Raw genomic sequence first — 18,765 nt, 5'->3', positions numbered from 1 at the left:
TTACAAGATGGGACCAGCATAATTTGTCAAATTTAAAAAAAAAAAAAAGAAAAAGAAAAGCTCCCCCTCCACTTGAGCAGTGTCCACAAGACAAGAGAACAGCACACTTACAAACTGTCACTTTCTTTTCCAGTCTCTTAATATGTTTTCAAATGCTTCCGTTAAGCGTTCTGCCTTTAGGTCCTCTTTGTAAAGGATGTGTTTTAGACAGATGGAAGCAGGTCTGTGTCCTGACACAGATGCAGGACTATAAATTTGTGGTGGAGGAGATGGGATGTAATTATTTAGGAGGTTTTTGTGGCTTATTCCAGCATCTGGTATTCTACCAGGGTGCCCTCTGAAGACTGAAAGGGACAGGAAGGAGCTAGAGAAATGCTGAGCTTGTTTTTCACTTGGTAAGGGATTTTAATCTTGAAAGAAGGATTTGGAATTTATGCAGGAGGAGACAGTGATTAAGAAATAAAGATGCATCTCACAGTGTTCACCATTCTCCCTTTGTTTGCTCAGATCCATGTTTCAGGTTGTAGGGCGTCTTATCTGCTGCTATTTAAATTGCATTGGTTATGTTGGGTGCCAGTGGGCAGCTGCTCACAACAAATCGGTCTTGCTGAGATACTGGCTACGATGGCTTCTGCGCTCAGGGCTAAGCGTGCAGCTTCCCACAGGCTGCTGCCTCGCTGTGCCTGTGGCTGGGCATCCACACGTAAGCGCATGACTGAACATCTCCATGGCCTTCCAATTCATCCACAGCCTCTCCATCCCAGTCTGTGTGTTGTGCCTGGCGGGAGCACCAAGACCCTCCTGCCCAGACTGTGGATTCCTTACCCAGTGCTCACGAAGCAGGCAAGGCTTCCCTGCTCCTCTGCTCCTTGATGTTGTAAAAGGGGAGTGGTGGAGTGAAATGTTCAGGGGTTTTTGGGTGACTTCTGAAACCTCTAAGAGGTGTGGTTGAGTCATTTGACTGTCTCAGTTAAGGTCATTAGCATTTCAAAATGCCTGATATTTTCTGTCTGGTTGTCTGAACTGGGTAGAGGATTGTCTAATTGGGGCTTGGTGTTGGCCAGCCAACCAGGCTTCTCTTGCTTGTGATCTAATCAGATCTTGCAGCTCCTGGGACTAAATATTTCAAGATACTTAAAGATTGGCAAGAGTTCGGGGTGTAATTAATTCTTTAAAATCTGATACTCAAGGACTGCAAACGCTTAGTCAGCAGTAAGCTTCTGGTGCTGAGGAGTTGCAGTGCTGAGTCAAATGGGCTGATTCTGATGAAAGATATTTCACTTTCTGGTTTGGTACCTGGGCAGTGAGGTAGTCTCCCAATGCGAATTTTCTTTTTTTCTTTTTTCTTTTTTTTTTTGTTTACCTGTAGGCTCTTTACCTCCCTAGTCTTTGGGAGGTGTTTCACAAAAACAGGTAGAAGTTATATCCCACATCTCTCTGCAAACAGACATGAGATTTCCCAGTCCTACCTTGGCTTTATCAATTGCTGATTTTTGCCTCTTCAGCCAGAAGAAAAGGAGAGCGACATCTACACCCATACGGGCGAGATGAATACAGCTATCACGCAAATAAAATTACTGGCTGCCGAATAGCAACAGCTTAATGAAAATGTGAACTGTTAAACAAATAAAGCCAGTCAAGCTCATAATACTTCAGCGTGGAATTTCACTGTATCACTGAGCAGAAATAGAATTAGGCATAGAGAAAGGATATCTGGAGAAGTCTTTGCCTGCCTCTGTGCTTGGTATATGAAGCTGGACTAGGCAGGAGTCAGCCGTACCTTAAATATGGACATGGAGAGGAAATCTTTTTATCCAGTGCAGGAGCCTGCTAAATAAAGCAAGGCAGAAAGGGACAAGATAAAGCACTAGATTTCCTCTGAAGCCTAAATGCAGATTGTAGAGAGGGATGGATCCCTTGAGAACTGTGTGATTTTATTTATTTATTTATTTTTACATTTCTTTAGCATCTTCTGCTGGTGAATAATTACCGTACCTCTGTGGGGTTGGTAAGTAGCATTACTCTTCTGTACAGAAAGGGAAATGGAGGTGGGGATTTATCTACAGCTGCTGGGCGAAGCTGGGAGGAGCCTGACAACAGCACCTAGGACTCTGGTTCATGCCCTCCAGGCAGTGCTTACCTTCCTGTAGCACCTGGGAAAACTGCAGGGTTTAGTGACACTTGCAAGTGTCAGGTGAAATCCCCAGGAAGAGAATTTAAAAACCACTACTGAGATCCCATCTCAAAGGCGCAGTGCTGTAGCTGTGGGGTTGCGAGGCATTTTCAGCACCTCTTTGAGCTTTACCCAAGGACTGGGCTTTCCTGTGCTTCCGTCTTCTTGAAAACTCCTGGAGTTAAAGATGTGCCCATTCCAGGATGAGATCTGGAAAGGCAAAACGCAGTATGTAAAGTTGGGATCAGCTTGCGAAGAAGCCCCGCGGCCAAGGATCTGCTATATCTGCCTCCAAACAAAATGACATCCTCTTTCCCTGGCTTCTCCCATCCCTCTGTGTTTGGCTGTCAACAGTCAGAGGCAAGGAATAGGATGGAGTGATCCCAAGGAGTTCAGAGGACACCTGGAGTTGCTCTTTCTATCTCTCTTTTCCTCCACCCCCACCCTGACGGCATTTCTTCCCAAGAAAGCATCTCTCACCTAGGCTTGGTCTCAGACTTGTGTGGGGTCGCTGGTGTATTGAAGGTGTATTGTGTCTGGGTTATGTGGAGCTTTAGTGCACTGTGGAATAGAAATGTTATATTCTAAGTGTCTGTTTTTCTGGGTGACCTTGTGAAATTTCCTTGCACCAGATCTGTATTTTGCCATCCTGCTGCCTTTATCTAATTTGTTTTCTTGTGTATGTTACTGACATCCAGTGAAGTGTAATTTGTTTGAGAAGTGGCACTTATAACAAGGATCCTGCTAGTAATCCCTGCATTGAATCCCTATACACACAATGTTCCAGGAATAATTAAAATCACAAACTTCAATCTTGAGGGATGCACAAGGGAAACCTATCCTGAAATGAGGCTTGGCATATCTGACTTTTCTACTTCCAGTGCTTTTTAACAGTAGGATTTGCTATTTTTGTTCCAGGTCTGAAGCAGATTGAGGTAGAAGTCTGACATCCTGAATTTACACATCCTAACAACACTGTTCATCAGTCAGTATTCTTACTGTATCCTTTCTCTATCCCTTCTCTCTATTAATTTTCCTCAATAGTCTGCAGGGATCATTTGCCAGCCTGATTCAAGTTCCTGCACTTTCCTGGCGTCTTGTTTTATAACATCTCGCATCATGTACTTTCCATCTCTGTAATCCATTTAATCGAAAATACTGGAATGGCTTTGCAGGTATTTATTGCATTTCTTTCTTTCCTTGTCTTAGGAGGTAACAGGTCATTTATACAACCTAATCCAAAGTCTCTTGGCTTCTGGGATTATTTTTTTCCTTTTATTTTCCCACTGATTATGCTGGGGGCTGGTAGCAAGAGCAGGAATGACGGTGTGGAGAAGTTGCTTTTATGTGTGTGTACTGTTTCGTAATGTTGTGCTCAGAGCACAGCTTGGCAGTTCAGCAGTGAAACCCCTGCAGCCGACATCCCCCAGCAATAACATTACTGTTGCCTGTCCTTCGTTTTTGGAAGCGTTGGTCTTAGGGTTTGAAATAATGAAATACTGTTGCATCAGTAAGTGGTTTTCCATTCCTTTTGGCTCTGGAAACGGATATTCACAGCTGGGTGAAGTTCATTTTAATCCTCGCAAAACCAGAGCTGGATTTGTACAAGTTGTCGTTGTTCCGCTTTAGAAACACTCTGTGCCTTCTGGATCCCTTTATCCCTCCCAGGGGCTAATCCACGAGCTTTGCAAAACGCTCGGGGTAACTCCGGAGTTGCGGGGATGGGAGGGGCAGCTGGCGTTATCTCCTTTTCCTCCTGCAGTGCCTTCTCTCCCTTGTTCTAGAAAGGCACAGGAGTGTTTGTAGTGTATACTTTCTGATGTGTATAGATAGTGGGATGTAATTATCTTCCCCGGAGGTAGAGTCATTATACTGGCTGTAAAGAGAGAGGGTCACAGTCCTAATGGGAAATGATTTTAAAGCAATCTTGACCAAGTCTAGTGGAGCCATTTCAGACCACTTAAAACTCAGCCAGTCCTTCACGGCACTTGTGATACGTCCACTTTATGCGGTGAGAGGCAATGGGACTAACACTTGTCGAGGGATAAAGAAAACCTGTGATAAACTGCAGCGTCGGCTTTGGGCGAGCGTTGTATGCTGCCACAGGGGAAAGGTGCCGGCAGAGCCCCAGCCTTGATTGTTATTGTTCTTGATACTGATTTGGAAAAACACAAGGCACTTGCAGAAGCAATAAGCCAGTAGTCATGAAATCTGCCACCTTGGGCTTCCTGTGCTACAAAAGCTGCCCCTCTGCCCCCAGGCCTGATTCCTGCAGAGGCAAGAGGATTGTTCCAGTTTCCCAAGCAGGTGGCTGGGCAGATCGTGGCACGGTCCCCAAGTCAGAACCAATTGCTGGTGGATGCACTAGTGGTTCAGGCTTCGAATGTGCATTGACTTACAAGGGTAATTTGGTCAGAGGTTGCTTAATAGCAAATACTACTTCGTGTTAAAAGACGTCACGGGAAGACAGACTGCAGCGTGCTTTGGCACGTGGTGTAGTTGTGGTCAGCAGCAAGGTGAGGAGAAAGACGTTGGCAGAGCTGATGGAAGGTGGCAGTCAGCAGTTGTGGGTCATATTGAGGGGCACTGGCAGGTCTGCTGGGACCAGCCCAGGACTAAAAAGCAGACACCTCTTCACATAAGCGTTTTGCTGTATTTCAGTCCTTTACAGAAGCACAATAGCCAGGGCTGTGCAGGTTAGCAAAGCTCTAAGCTAGTACTCAGGAGAGCAAGAATAACTAGTAGTGAAATGCTCCATGTCTAATTTTCATCCTTTGAGCTCCTCTGCAATGTTATTGGAAAACAAAAATTGTTTAAATAATGGAACAGACCCGATGAAATTGTGCAGTGATGCAGAAGGGGTGAGGAAGGGTTATTTCCTTTCTTTCCATTACTTTGCTCTTCCTGCCTTGCCTCCCAAACGTGGGTGGAATCTGCGTGTTAGGCACTAGCAACATCAGCCTGGCCTGGTGGCTTTTCTTAATGGTAAGGATGCGATTAAATGCAATTAACATTGATTGAACAAAAACTGCCCTCAGTTTGAATGCCAATTAATTAACAGCCATCCTTTCAGCAGTGGCCCTTTGTAGAGCGGTGTTTGTTCCTCCTGGCCCCAGTATTTTCTAGTACATGTCCAAAATCAAAAGCACTGTGTATGTTCCCTACTGTGATGTCTGGGGCTACCAGCTCAGCGGGGAGATGCAGCCCCCCGGCTGGGATGATTTTTGTGTGCAGTCTAGTAAAAGCAGAGCTGCTCAGTCAGTGGCAAAACATTTCCTGTTAAGCAAGGCTAAAGACGGGAGCTCTCTGCGAGTTAGAACAATGATCAGAACAGTTGTCTGGAGGAAATCAATGTTATAATGCATGAACAAACAGGTGAGACTCAGAACAGCTAGAGATTAGTTGTGCTAGTAAATAACTTCATATTTGGGTGATGCGGAGCAATGGGGAGGTGTCGAGGCAGAGCAAAAGCGAACAGTGTGTTGGCTCTTGTGAGTCAAAGGAGAGTGAGGAGGGGGGAGAGGAAACCAGAAAGACTGTTTCTATTCCTTGCACGCTGTTGGTGGGGTATGTAGACCAGTGGACTTCCACGTGAAAGCACTTTCTGGGGTGTTCTGACAATGCGTCTGGTGAGCTTTTTGAAAGGCGTCTTTTCTGCTGTCAAGCCAGCTTTGAAGACACCATCTGGGGAAGTAGCCAAGAAGTCATTGGGTGAACTTCTCTGCTTTGCAGAGCTATTAACACCAGTACAGAGAAAAGGGAAAACAAAACTCTCTTCATAGCTTTTTGAATTAATGTTTTTTGTTGCTGCCAGGCATACTCCTGCCCCTCCTTATTCCAAACCCAAGGACAGCAACTGTTGGACTCCTGAAGGATGAGAGAGACAGAGAGCCTTTTCTGTGCAATAACTATATGGCACAGAAGTGCTGTGATCCATTAGTCAGCACAGCTGCTCCACAAAATAGCCAATACCCTGAATGTAACAGAACAAATTGCACATAACCAAAAAATACCTACAGCATACATCAAACCAAAGTGACTCAAATGTCCCTTGCAGCGCTTTGGGGTGCTAATAGCCCTGCAACAAATGCCTTATCCAGTGGAGAGGCCTTGAACACCCATCTTAGGACAGGTCGGGATTTTTGTATTTCGTTAGTGCCTCTTTCCAGACTAACTGAGATGAAAAAGTTGTGTGGTCACGTTAGTGAAGTCTGCTGTGTGCCAACAGGTGTTCTGGTTTTGAGAGCTGCCTGCACACAGTAGGGAACTAGGAACTATGGAGATTAATTTCTCCTTTGTCACTGACACTCCAAACGCACAGAGTCATTTATTATGGGGATCTGCCTTCTGATTTCTTCGTAGCTACACAGTGCCCATATGTGTAAGCGCCATGGTGCGACTGCTTAAAGGAATATTAGAACAAAGCACTCGCTGGAGGAAGCTTGCAGGGTTTACCCTGTGAGACTAAAGGCTGGTTAAATAAATATGTCTTAGCACAGCTGAGGCTTGGCAAACAGTGTCTCTGGCAAACACTGAGGGAGGAAGTTCTTTGGGGTCTGGGCTTTCAAGGAGGGAGATTCCTCCACTGGCTGTGAGCCTCCGGCGAGGCCGAGAGCCGAGGTGCAGAGCTAGCCAGTGACTGTGGGAGGCGGAGAGGATGCTGCAGACTCACCAGGCAGCCCTGAGCGCCTATGCTGGGATGCAGACCAACGAGGAACAGGAGGAGGACAAGAGCAGCGCATTTGAAAAATCTTGCTGAGACTTGCTTGTCCTGACGCTGGTACCAAGGCCTACGCGCTCTGTTACAGGAGAAGGACCATGCTGGGTGCTGCCTGGACTCCCTTCTCAGCAGGGATGAGATTTGTGGAGCAGATCTACTTGCAGAGCTTGACGCTTACTCCCCACTCAATGGGAAGCAGAACTGGAAAGCTACTGACTTCTCCACGGGTGCTGCAGAGTGGTGGGCTGTGTCAGCTGAGCAGCCAGCCAATTTTGACTGCTCTTAGTTCCCAGGCGGGGTCTCGTGCTGGTGGAAGAGCATGGGTTAGTGGCTCAAGGTTCTGCTTGCCAGGAGAGGTGTGGAGGAGAGCCCTGCGTGCCCTTTGGCTGGATTTGCTGCCAGGACTGAACAGATTGCCGTTCCTATTTGTGCTGCAGCGCAGCTGTGAGGAATCGCCTTTGTACGGACACTGTATTCATACGTAGAGGTGCTGGGCTGGAGCTCATCAGGACTGGAACCTGGTGTCTACCTGACATTGCATTGGCAGTGGCATTAAAAATAACCTACTCACCCTGTGCACGAAGGGTACCGTCCCTTCTCTTTGGAGTATGTGGTACTCTCTCCAAGGCTTCTTGCTTCCCGAGTTGTTCTTCTGCTAAGACTTCAGCAGAGACCAGCTAACGCCAACTGTGGGGCAGTTATTTTACGATGAGGCACTGAACTTCTTTAGGCTGAGCCTCACCTCAATTAATTGGGAATATCCTGTCATGTGGGAGCACCTTGTGATTGCAAGGTGCCTGGACCTGTTGCATATGCAACTTGTCTGGTATATATGCAACGTTACAAGCATGTTGGAGAGGTAAGGCTTCTCCTTCCCTGTCCTGGCTCCTTTTGCTCAAGGTAAGTGTTGTAGCAACCTGGTAGCATCTTGCAGGGAGGATTGCAGGTTGGAAGGAAATAAAGGGGTGTCAAATCTGTATCGGCATGTTGCGGTGCTAGGGGCAAGTAAAACGCTGGTGTAAACGGTTAGCTTAGCCCAGAGTGGGCTTAGTCTTAGAGGTGTGGTGTCCTTCCGTGCTCTTACACAGCATGTGAGGTGTGAAATGGATGCAACTGTGCTTTTAAGTAGTTAGCCACAGGTTTATAAACTGATGGCCTAGGAACAATGAAAACAATTACATGCGCACGCTAACAACCATAGACTTATATGATGGGCTAACAGACCACAAGGCCTACAGAGCTTCCACTGTGCAGCGTGCAGCAGCTGTGTGATGCTCTGCGGTAGCTGGCAGAGGAGACCTCTGGCCTCCAGCACCGTTAGCTGTTAACCATGCCTGTGCTGCACGGCAGGCATGTCCTGCAGAGGGTCCAGAGGAGCGCACGCTCACAGCCAGCCAGACACCATACTCTGGTTTCACTTTCTTCATGAATTGAACCTTAGCAATATTAGAGGTTTGAGGGTGGTAGTGGTCTACGCTGGCGTGGCAAATGCTGTGAGATCTGGGCTGGCACCTGAGCAAGACAGTCTGAAACAGCTGGGAATGCCACCTCTCTGTGCAGGCTGTTGTGTAGTGGGAGCCCTTCAGTTCCCCCAAAATGCCAACCCTGTAACCTTCATGAGCACTCTGTGCCCCTGATGAGGGAGGGTACGTTAATCAGCTGCTCCACCCAGCACGGGCTGGTCTTAGATGTAACTGTATCAGGCCACTACTGGGAGCAGTGTGGGCTGATTGACAGTGTCATTACCTGCATCCTTTGTCCACAGAAGCTTCCCTTGGTGAGAGCTGTGCAGCAGGAAATCGGTGTGGGGCCTGCTGGCAGCCCACCAGTTCTGGGTCCAGCGCTCACTGTGCAAAAGATTTTGAGAAAATTTAGTCATCCAGAATGAGATGGAACCTGATGGTTTTGCACAAGGAATGTTCACGAGCCTCCAGCTCAATGCATCTCCTGGTATGTGAGTAGGTTAGGCTGGAAGGAATTGATTGAGGTTAAGTGCTGGCTGTTTGCGTTTTCTCCTGAAATAAGTAAAAATATGTAGTTATGATGTTGAACGTGAAATGGTGTGACTATGATATTCTTTAAAATTACTTTAAAGGAAAAGGTTTTACTATCTTCCACAAGGGTTAACTGCGGAGTGGCCACATCAGTGGCTTTTTCACAAAGTGTAGTGTTCCTCGACACTTCACTGAAGTGTTACAGTGTGAATACAGCAAATTATTGCAAAATTGATTGCGAGCTGTTGCTGCTTCACTCATTGTAATTTGTGTGAGTGCTATTGGAGTTTTTAAAACGTATTGCTCTGCAAAACTTTTAAGTCACTAATGATGGGAAAAATTACCTGAGAAATTAGTCAGTCGAATAATATTGATGGTTCATTTGCCAGATTTCTGTATAAGCTTTGTCTAAATAATTTGGCAAACAATTTTCTTTTTCTTCTTGAGTCCTTTGAAGCTTTTCCAGTTCACTGTTGTGTAGAGATGGGGCCCTCTTTGGAGATGTATGGTCAATGTAGACTGAAAATGCTGACCTTGCAGGTGCTGGGCAGCAAATACCAGCCTGCTATGCAGAAGTAGCCCAGATCTACTAGTTAGTTACATCCTCACCTTCTGACGGATATTGCCAAGTGTGCTACCGTCGATACTTTGTGGCGGTCTCCTTTCTGATTCACGTTTGAAGAAGCACTGCTCCTTTCCTAAGAAAGGCTAGCGTCTAGAGAGTAGAACTGAGCACTAGTAAAACGGGTAGTGGGACCACGTGCAGCTAACTATTCACTTGTCTTTCTGTAGTTGGCTTTAGCAGGGTCCTCTAAACATGGGTAAGGACTGTCTGCTCTGCAAAATGGAACTGCACCTATCCAGACTGTGAGAGAAACGTAGCATGTTGATGGGCTCACCCTATGCAATTCTGCTGGTCATGTAGCCACACCAGCAGTTCACTAATATAAAGATGCCACTGCTGATGCCTGAGAGCTGATTACCTAGGGTTTGAATTGTAGGTCCAACATTAATACCCCAGATCCTCAGAGGGAGGGGCGGTGTTACAGCTGGTGCCAACTGTGTTCTCATCCACTGCTGATGGCGTTGTTGGTTTGATTTCATAGGAATGGTAAGATAAAAATGGGAAGAGAGCATAGCAGGCTCTGCATTCTCCATCCTAAAAGGGTCGAAAGCCTCCTGTTTTTTCTACCCATCAGAAGTCCACAACTCTTGTGCAGAACCCTGCAGGATCTGAGAATGTATCACTTGGGAAACAGGAGATTGCTGTGAGGACAAAGCAGGCGTGATTTTGCTTTGAATTTTAGGAGGGTTTGGATCTTAACAGGATAAAGGCTGTCAAACATATCAGGAGTTAGGGCAGTCTCCAAGTCCCTCCCTTTCTTCCTCTTCCCTCTCTAGTGCTTGCTCTTATGTTGATCCTGTTCCAGGATGAGAGAGTGGTGTGTGCATGTTTGATGGCAGCTAATCAAAGTGCTCCCATGTCCTGCTGAGGCTGGGACTTAGCGTAGAACTACACTTACTCCTGCCACCCAGCTGCTCTGAGGCTTACCTGAGACCATGGCCTTTCTCTCCTGCTGTAGCCCATTGGGTTTATGAACCCCGATCACTTGCAACTGACCATGTATTCTCATTCATAGATTCAGTCTCACCTTTGGTATCATGGCCTTCTGTCTTCCTTCTGCAGTCCTTTGTCCTCTTGAGTGTCTTGTGTTTTACAGCAGGTGAAACCTGATGATTTTTCTGTGGGATTTTCACCCTGCCACTTTGCTCCTTCATTTCTGAGGGAAACAGTCCCGTGTAAACAGCTGCGTAACTAACTTGCTGCCTTTTCCTTTCTTTCCTTTCTCCTCTAGGAGCTGTTAGTAAACTCTGGATAAACATCAGCCACCAAAAAGCAGAGGACAGGGACCACAGACGCCCTTGGAAGCCCCAGCATCCTTCTGGATAGACACTGACCAAAACTGGTGCCTTTGGCCCTTCGCGGTCCAAGACAGTGACGTGATTCCTCTTCTAATTGCCTGCATGTATCAGTCTCAGTGGATGTTCCTGGAGTTGGAAGGGAGGGTCCTGGGAGAGGGGGATGCTGTCATTTCTTTTTTTATTGTATTACAATGTAAAGAACCAGATTGACTCCAGGTGCTTCCAGCACAGCTTGTGGCTTGGAGGCTAACCCAACACGAGCCTGGCTCACCCTGTGCTAGCTTTGGTTTCACCAATCCACATCTGAGTCTCAAGAGCTGTTATCTTTGTCCGTTTGCTCTGGAGAAAGGGGGTCCAAAGTATTTGGAAGTAACCCTGACTAGCTTGTTAGGATTAACTGTTCCTAGCGTGCTCCCATTGGTTACACCAGCAGGCGTGTTTCTTCCCTTCCAGGGTTCCCTCCTAAACAATAAAGTGTTTAATGGTCACTGTGTGCTGTGAGATACTTTCAGTCCCGTGAGGTTGCACATTGCTGTTTTCTGCCTACTATCCATGCCAACAAAAACTCCAAACAAGTGTGAGGAATAGAAATATTTCAAGTCACAGTTTATTAATCACAGAACTTGTTCGTTTTGGTCTTGAGCTGAATGACTTTGGCTTATTTGAAAGTATTTGGAAGAGTGCAAAGTCCTGGCTGAAAGGAACTGGTATGGGTGAATCATACTGAAAAAAACCTTTGCTGAACACAGAGCCCGAGTTATCTTTCTTTGCCCCAACTCTTGTATGTGGTTCCTGCATTGTCTGCCATAAGCCACCATCCCTTTCAGCCTTGTTCTGTGTTTTGAGCCCTCTCCTTGCAGAGCCGAGGGACAGCGGGAGCTGTGTGCCTCTGGCATTTTGTCCTTGCAGAGGTAGGTGCAGCAAATTTGCAGATTTTACAAAGACCTGTTAGCAAACCAGGGGAGCAGGTCTGGTTTGGTAACTTGATTCCCTGTCTCTGGCTAAAGCTTCTTCTGGCAGCATTTGCTGCTCGTGTCCTCTCTGACTGTACCTGACAGTTTCTGAAGAATGTGAACATGGATTTTTGGAGGTTATGTCAGAGTTTAATGTAATGTTTATGAAAATGGATGAGGAGGGCTGAGAATTGTTTTCTGTGTTATATTCTGCTTCACCTCTTTTTTTCTTTAGGTGGCAACTTAGTGCTTTACATCTTCATTAAAGCAACAAAATGCCTTTCCTTCTTGTGGAGGGCTGATGCCAGAACCCTCTTCCTCTTCAGAAGTGATGTTTGCTTACCAATGGCTCATCTCTGTTAGTCTCAGATCTTCCAAAAATTCCAGCTTTTTATCACCCTGCAGGTCAGACTTGCTGTCCCCCAGGGAGGAAAGGCAAGTTTTCCAAACCAAAGTAGGACACTTGGTGCCCTCAGATCTGTTTGTACCGGTGCTGGGTTGGCTTTTGCTGCTGCTGCCATACCAGCCTTTGGATCTGCTGGGGATAGCCAGGTTCCACAGAGCCACGAAACTTCTGACCTCTGAATGCAGAAATTTGGAGCACCAAGGTCTGTCTTTTAGGTTTAAAATCTAAACACTAGATTTTAAATTGTTGTTGGTCTGAAGAGAAAAGTACCTACTTTATCTCTTCCTCATTTTCCTCTTGCCCCTATCCAGTGTTGCCTTGGCATGAGTAATTTGCATGTCATTACTTCAGCTGCCCTAAATTGGGGGGGGACTATGGTGCCAGGGCTGATTACTTGGCGGCACTGGACAATTTTCTCTGTTAGGCGACTGTAATACATTTCCATGTTCTTTTATAATGAGCTTTATTTACCAAATTGGCAATTCCTCTGTTGAGAAATAACTGATTACAGCATTCAGGGAGTTGCTGTCATCTCAAGATATGCAGGTGTCTGTGGAACATAAACAGATGTGATCATTCAGACAGTGAACTCAATTGATAGAGAGTAGGGGGAAAAAAATCAGCCATAAAATCATAAATGTAACATCTCCAGCTAATGTTGGCCAGGTGCTTTGCGGCTGTTTTGCAGCCGGACAAGGACAAAGTGGCACTCTAATGCCATCCAGTACCTCCAGATAAGGGACTGCTTGATTATTAGCTGAAAATACACCCCTGGCATGTCATTGCACTTCGGTACTGGCTTGCCTAACTCCCAGTCTCTGGTAGTCTCTGAAGACAGATGTTAGGTCATTGTGTAGCCTTCAAGTGGGAAATGCCTCTGTCCTGTCACGTTGGGCTTGATTTTAGCTTACTCTGAGATGAATGTCTATCAACTTCTTGATGATCTCGTCCATGGGGATTGTGGTCCCGCCTGGCTTTTGGGCAGTCCCTTTCCTTTGGTGTTTCCTGGTACGTGGGAGCAGTTTCGTTGCCGCTGTTGCCCTAATCATCAGCTCAGATATCTGAGCCTGGGGACAAATACAATGAGCAGAGATGTCAGTAGGAAATTGCTGAAGAGGAAGTTCAGTTTGTGGAGTCTCGGTGGCTATCTGGTTATAAAATGTACAGGTAACAGCTTCTCAAGTGTTTTCTCTTCCCCTCCCCCCCATCTTTCCTGCTCCTATACTACTGAGGCCCTTGCAAAGAAGGAAGAAGGCCTGCATCTTCTCTTAGACTCCCTCTCCTTATGTTTCTCCTTGACTGCTTGTTGGGTATTCGGAGCATGATTTTTTTTATTTTTTTTTTATGCAAGATTGTGACAGCAGGTGTCAGTTACGCTCCAAAGTGGAACATAAGAGATCGTTATTCTTGGAGCCTGGTGTCCAGTGTTGAATACATGTCCTTATCGCACAGCTACTGTCACAGTTGGCATTAATGTGCAACTAGGACAGTAGGATAAACAAGGTCTGAATCTATTGTAGAAGCCGAATTGGAGGCAGTTTCCTCCAAAGGCAAGGTTGAGGTAGGGTAGGGGCAGCCAGCCATGCTGCTGTCTGTGCTGCATAAAAAGGAGCTCTTTTGCATCCAGGAGTAGCTGGGACCTGTTTCACCTACTTAAACCAAACCTGCCCAGTGCCAGATGCAGTTCAAGTGCAGTGCTCCATTCAGCTGAACAGTTGCATGTCCGTTTTGCCTGCCCAGTTATTGCAGTTCTGTGTGCAAATTGGGTAATTGTGTGTACAAATGCATCTGGTAATTCAGATGCAATGTGCACAGTTGTGGTAATTTCATGTGGAAATACAGGCTTACAGAGTGCCTGCTTTATGAGTACGAGTTGTTTTAAAACTGGCCAGATGAATGGAAGGAACAACCTTTTTATTCATGCATAATTTCTTAGTGTTGCAGGAAGGAAAACGAACATAACCAACCAAGTTAGAGAAGATACAGATAGAACTGATAGAAATTTTCCAATAGGCTTCAATAGCTTTTTAAATGAAACAGTCAACAAGCCTTTTGAGATTCCAGTGTGCAAGAACATCTCAAGCTCTCTAAGCACCAAATTTGTGATCTTGCATAAAAACACAAGCCATTGCCTCCTGTTGTTAATATTTCACACTTGGCTTTGCAAGATGTTTTATCTAATATCCTCTCTGCATTCAGGCTTTTACCAACTCTGCCTTGTCCAGAACGGGAGAGGCTGGAAGAGGAAGGCAATTGCCAAGCGTGTCTGTAATCTATGTAGGAGGGTTTTGTGTAGCTGTAGGGGGAGAGGAGTAAGTCTCATTTCCTATTTTATAGTCTGCTGAATCCTGTGATCTCATGCTGTGTGCTCCTTTTCCAAGCAGAATTTTTCAATTTGTCTTTCAAGTTGTTGTTATTATTTATTTCCAAACTGGTTAAAAGTGTGTGTGTTTAGCTTGTCGATAAACTGTTTATGTCTGATTCCCTAAAACGCTTCATTGCCAGTCCTGTATGTGTCTCGGGCCCACGTCCTTCTCTTCGCCTGGTGACTTAGTCTTTTGGGGTTAGAAGCAGTATAGGCATGAGGACTCTCCACTTGTTCCCACTCCCTCTAAGAGCTGCTGTAACCAGGTGCACCTGGATAAAATACAGCCTACAACTGCAACAGCAGGTTTTGCCGCCACCCCAGGGAGCTGTTGCACCCAGCACTGTAGTTATCAGACTTTTTTCAGAACACCCTGGGAGCCTGAAAGGGCTGCTCGCAGTCCTGCGGGGCTGTAGCCACACACCTGCTCCCTTTCACGTTTTTGTGTCTCTTTTATCCTTGGAGAAGGATGGATGTGATATTCCTGAACTGACTTGCCTGCCCTCCTTATGTGTCAGCCTTATAGCTCTGCTCTTGGTATGTGTCTTGGTTTCTCGTCGTTTCCCCGGTTCTCCTGGGCTGATGCCTTGGGAGAGTGAAGGCTGACACAGACTGAAGCGATTAGCCTGGGCCAGTAGTCGTCACGCTGAGGTTGTTCGGGGCAAGTAGTGACGCCTCTCCATCTCCTGCTCTGCTGTGTAATTATGCTGGCAGAGTGGTAGTTGCACAGCCTGGGGCAAAGCCAGAGGGAGCAAATGGAGCAGCCATTGCTAGCAGGAGGGCTCAGTGTCAAAAGTGTATCTTGAATTTAATAACACATGTGCACTTTTCAGACTTTTTAAAGAGGTTAGCACATGGCAGAGAACTTCCCTTTGTTGTCTTCCTAGGGAGAGCAGCAAACAAACGCTTGTTTCCAAGTTGAAGATGAAATCAGCTGCTCCCTCGGGGGTAGTAGCAAACTGCTCCTGAAGCAGGTTTCCAGTTGGGAATGACCTAAAGTAGTCGCTCTTCCTGCTTGCACACAGTGGAGCAGCTTGTGCTTGGTCCAGCCTTGTTGTGTGTGCGATGCACTATGAGATGTCAGTAGCGCCTCTGCCTGGTTCCTGCTGCCCAGCATTGTGTTCTGTGGGAGCGGTTGCATGGAAGACTTCTAGGCAGTATAGAAAGTTCTAGGCAGTATAGAAAGAGGGACGGTAGGGACGTGGAGTCTCACTTTGATTTGTACTTTGCGTCTTCCTTTGTTTTCAGATAGTTTTTTTTAGAAAGAAACATCATTTCTGATATCTTTGGAGCATGTTTGCTAATTAGCCTGAGCCCAAACAAAGCCCTTTGGCTCATGTGGCTGTTTTTGAAGAGTTAGGATCTGCTCACCTTCTTATGGATCCCTTAAAGCTTTAATTTCAAAATCCTTTCTGAATACTGAGTTAATACTGGGTTGGCAGTGGGGTAAGTTGTCTTCATTCCCAGCTACTACCAACCACGGCAAACTGGTGCATGCAGTTCGTATTTTCTTTATCATAGAAGATAATTCTACTTCCTTCTCTACAGAATTTTAAAAGAGTAATGTTACCATCACCGTTTAAGATCAGGAAAGATTATTTGGTCACCCAGACTGCAAAGTAGGAAATAACTTGAGGGCAAGGAGCAGTTATAGGAAGGCTCGTTCAGCCTTGCCGTGGTCAGTAGCTCTCTGAGCATCATGCTGGAAACTCAGGGTCCTCCTGGGTTCTCTGCATTTACCAATTTTTTCTGTAATACAAGGGGGCTTGTTTTACTCGAGTTGCACCTGCTCTGAGTCAGCTGCTGTCTTCCGAGAGCTGAGTGCTGGGAGTCTCTTAGCCTGTTGCTCTCACGGGGATGGATGCAGTGCCTGGCTGCTGTATGGCAGTGGGAGATGGACCTGGTGAGTACATTTGAACTGCTTTTCCCCGATCCAGTGAGATCCTCCTGCAGCTATTGCTAACTGTGTGTGCTTGTCCTTGGTCAGTACTCGCCTGGGTTGTGGGGTGATAAGGCTGAAAGTGCTCCGTGCCCACGTACGCACACCCTGGCCGTGCTGCCGTGTGTGCCACCGTGCCTGAGTGGCTCTGCTTGTGTCTCTGGGTGGGCATCTGTAGAGGAATGAAGGCAGTGTGTTGATTAGCATTGATAATCTGCAGCTGTGGCTGTGCCTCGAAGGCGGTGGGTTGATTGACATGGATGATGTGCAGCTGTAGCTCGTTCCACTAAGTAGTTAAATAGCCCTGAGGAGTGTGGGAGAGGGGGTTGGATGGAGGGGGAGTAGTGTGGTCAGACCTCTGGAGGAAGGAGATATAGCACAGACAGTAGAATCTGACCGATGGTAAAAGCCTTGCTGCAGCCTACTGGTTTGTGCTGCAACAGTCGGTGCCCTGTGTGAGGCCAACTGAGTTGGACTCTGACTACAACAACTGGCGCCCAGTGTAGCCGAGACAAGTGGGAGAACCTGCGACCCATAACAGACATCGTGAGATGTGAGCCGTTGACAACTAATCGATATGGGTGTATCACAATATTTGGTGTCCGTCTTAACTCAAATTGCAACTGGCATCTCCTCCTTGAGCGTGGGGCAGAGCTACTTGAATCTTCCAGCGTCACTGGTCGCCGAACAGGCAGACTGAAGGCTGCTGTTCCCAAGATCCATCCCAGATGCAAGAAGGCTCATTTTGACCTAGTTGCATCCTTACCCTGGATACGTCGGCTGAAGCGTGCAAATGGGTAACTGAAACCTTACAGGCAAGGAGAATATCACCAGCTTTCAGCCTCTGACCGCTTGGCTGTCCAAGGGGTTGCTTTCTTGCACGGGCGGGACAGGAGGTTCTCTCTAGTGGAGTTGGAATGGGTCTATCTGGCAATTTTTTTTTCATTATGGTTTTAGATCAGTTTTGTATTATTTAGTCCTTGAACTGCCTGAGCTAATTTCTCTAATGGGCACCAGCTGAGGGACCTGAGGGACACTCACTCAGAAGGAAGGAGAAGGGTGTTATTTTTTCCTTCCTACGACCTCTTGAACATCCCTCTGTATCCATTTTCTCAGTGACTGGAGTCCATCATCATAGTGAGTTTGATTTTTATTTTCTATGAATGGGGAGTGCCACTGTAAGTCAGGATTAGCTAAACATAACATTAAAAATAAAGCACGGCTATTAATTTAATGGGTTCCTCGTTACAACCGTCATAAAACAAGTAAACAGGAACTCTGCCAGTGCTGCTGTGCATTCCCCCTCCGAGCGGCTGAACCAAGGGAGAGATTTGAATTTTTGCCATTTGATAAAGCTGTGTGTGAGCATGGCTTTTAATTCTTTACTTCTTCTTCAGTAGCCTTTCAACTGCTGAAGGAAGTCTGGCTGGTGACTGTAATGAAGCTTCGTGGCTCTTAATGAGATGGAGGGGAAATGCCAGTTCAGGATTTAGCTTAAATCATATCAGCCAAAATAAAAACTTACAAAAGGCAGAGAAATTGCTCTTTATGGGCTGCTTCGGTGAAGCAGCCTTCATAGTCCCTTTAATCTTTATTTACTTGGGGGTTTTTTGCAAGCCTTTGTGTTGGGGCTTTCTCCCCTCTACTCCTTACCTTCCAGCGTGCCGTTGCCAACTAACGATGACGTCCTTGGACTGCAATTTGTTGGATTAAATGAATCGGCGCTGTGCATCTGTGATGGCCACGTAGGCTGAGCCTGGCCTCCCCGTGCTCTGCAGGTGTCCAGAGCCACCTTTTGCCCTGAGGTTTGTGCCTGCTCCCAGGCACGGCTCTGGGACTGCATCTTGGGGCTCTGTGGTGGGAAGACAGGGTTGTCCAAACAGGGTATAAGCTGAGACCAGCAGACTCATCTGTGTGCTAGGCTTGTTCCAAACTTAAATCAGGTGCTTGTGCAGTGCTGCAGGATCTTTTAACTTAAAGAGGTTACAAAAAGAGAAAATGCTCATCCAGTTATCTCAAGACCACATTCTAATTATTTTATATAGTGCCTTCTGGTACCCTGAAGTATATATTCCCAGCCTGGAGGGCGGTTTAGAAAATGGAAGAGCCATTGTAATATATTTAATATGCTTCATGGCTGCTTTCCCGAACATCCTAATGAAAGCCAGCTGTGAAACCTTAGTGCCAGCTGTCGGTTCCACCCAGCCACTGGTTGGCCTGACCTCCCCAGCGCCAGGAAAAATGAACCGTGCTATCTGAAGGAAAGGGTCGCAATTTAGTCTGTGGCCAAAC

At 46.4% G+C, this 18,765-nt stretch overlaps 1 protein-coding gene across 9 annotated transcripts in view; it reads left to right on the top strand.

The window, feature by feature from the left end:
- CHCHD6 (coiled-coil-helix-coiled-coil-helix domain containing 6) overlaps window positions 1-11,298 on the top strand; it is a 115,978-nt gene extending 104,680 nt beyond the window's left edge. For 5 of the 9 annotated variants that reach the window (XR_008747154.1, XR_008747153.1, XM_055803496.1 and 2 more), the window contains one exon: window positions 10,744-11,298. Coding sequence is in view for 6 of the 9 variants with exons in the window: in XM_055803496.1 (XP_055659471.1) it covers window positions 10,744-10,767 (24 nt within the window). In the remaining 3 variants the exon portion in view is untranslated. Of the gene's footprint in view, window positions 1-1,966; window positions 2,009-10,743 lie in introns of all 9 variants that reach the window. The other 4 variants (XM_055803499.1, XM_055803498.1, XM_055803495.1 and 1 more) reach the window with 1 other exon arrangement.
- The last annotated feature ends 7,467 nt before the right edge of the window (window positions 11,299-18,765 follow it).

This window comes from Falco peregrinus, chromosome 5, assembly GCF_023634155.1.
Source record: "Falco peregrinus isolate bFalPer1 chromosome 5, bFalPer1.pri, whole genome shotgun sequence".
NCBI classification, from domain to species: domain Eukaryota; kingdom Metazoa; phylum Chordata; class Aves; order Falconiformes; family Falconidae; genus Falco; species Falco peregrinus.
Note: the sequence above shows the minus strand (reverse complement) of the source record. Positions and strands in the feature narration are given on the sequence as shown.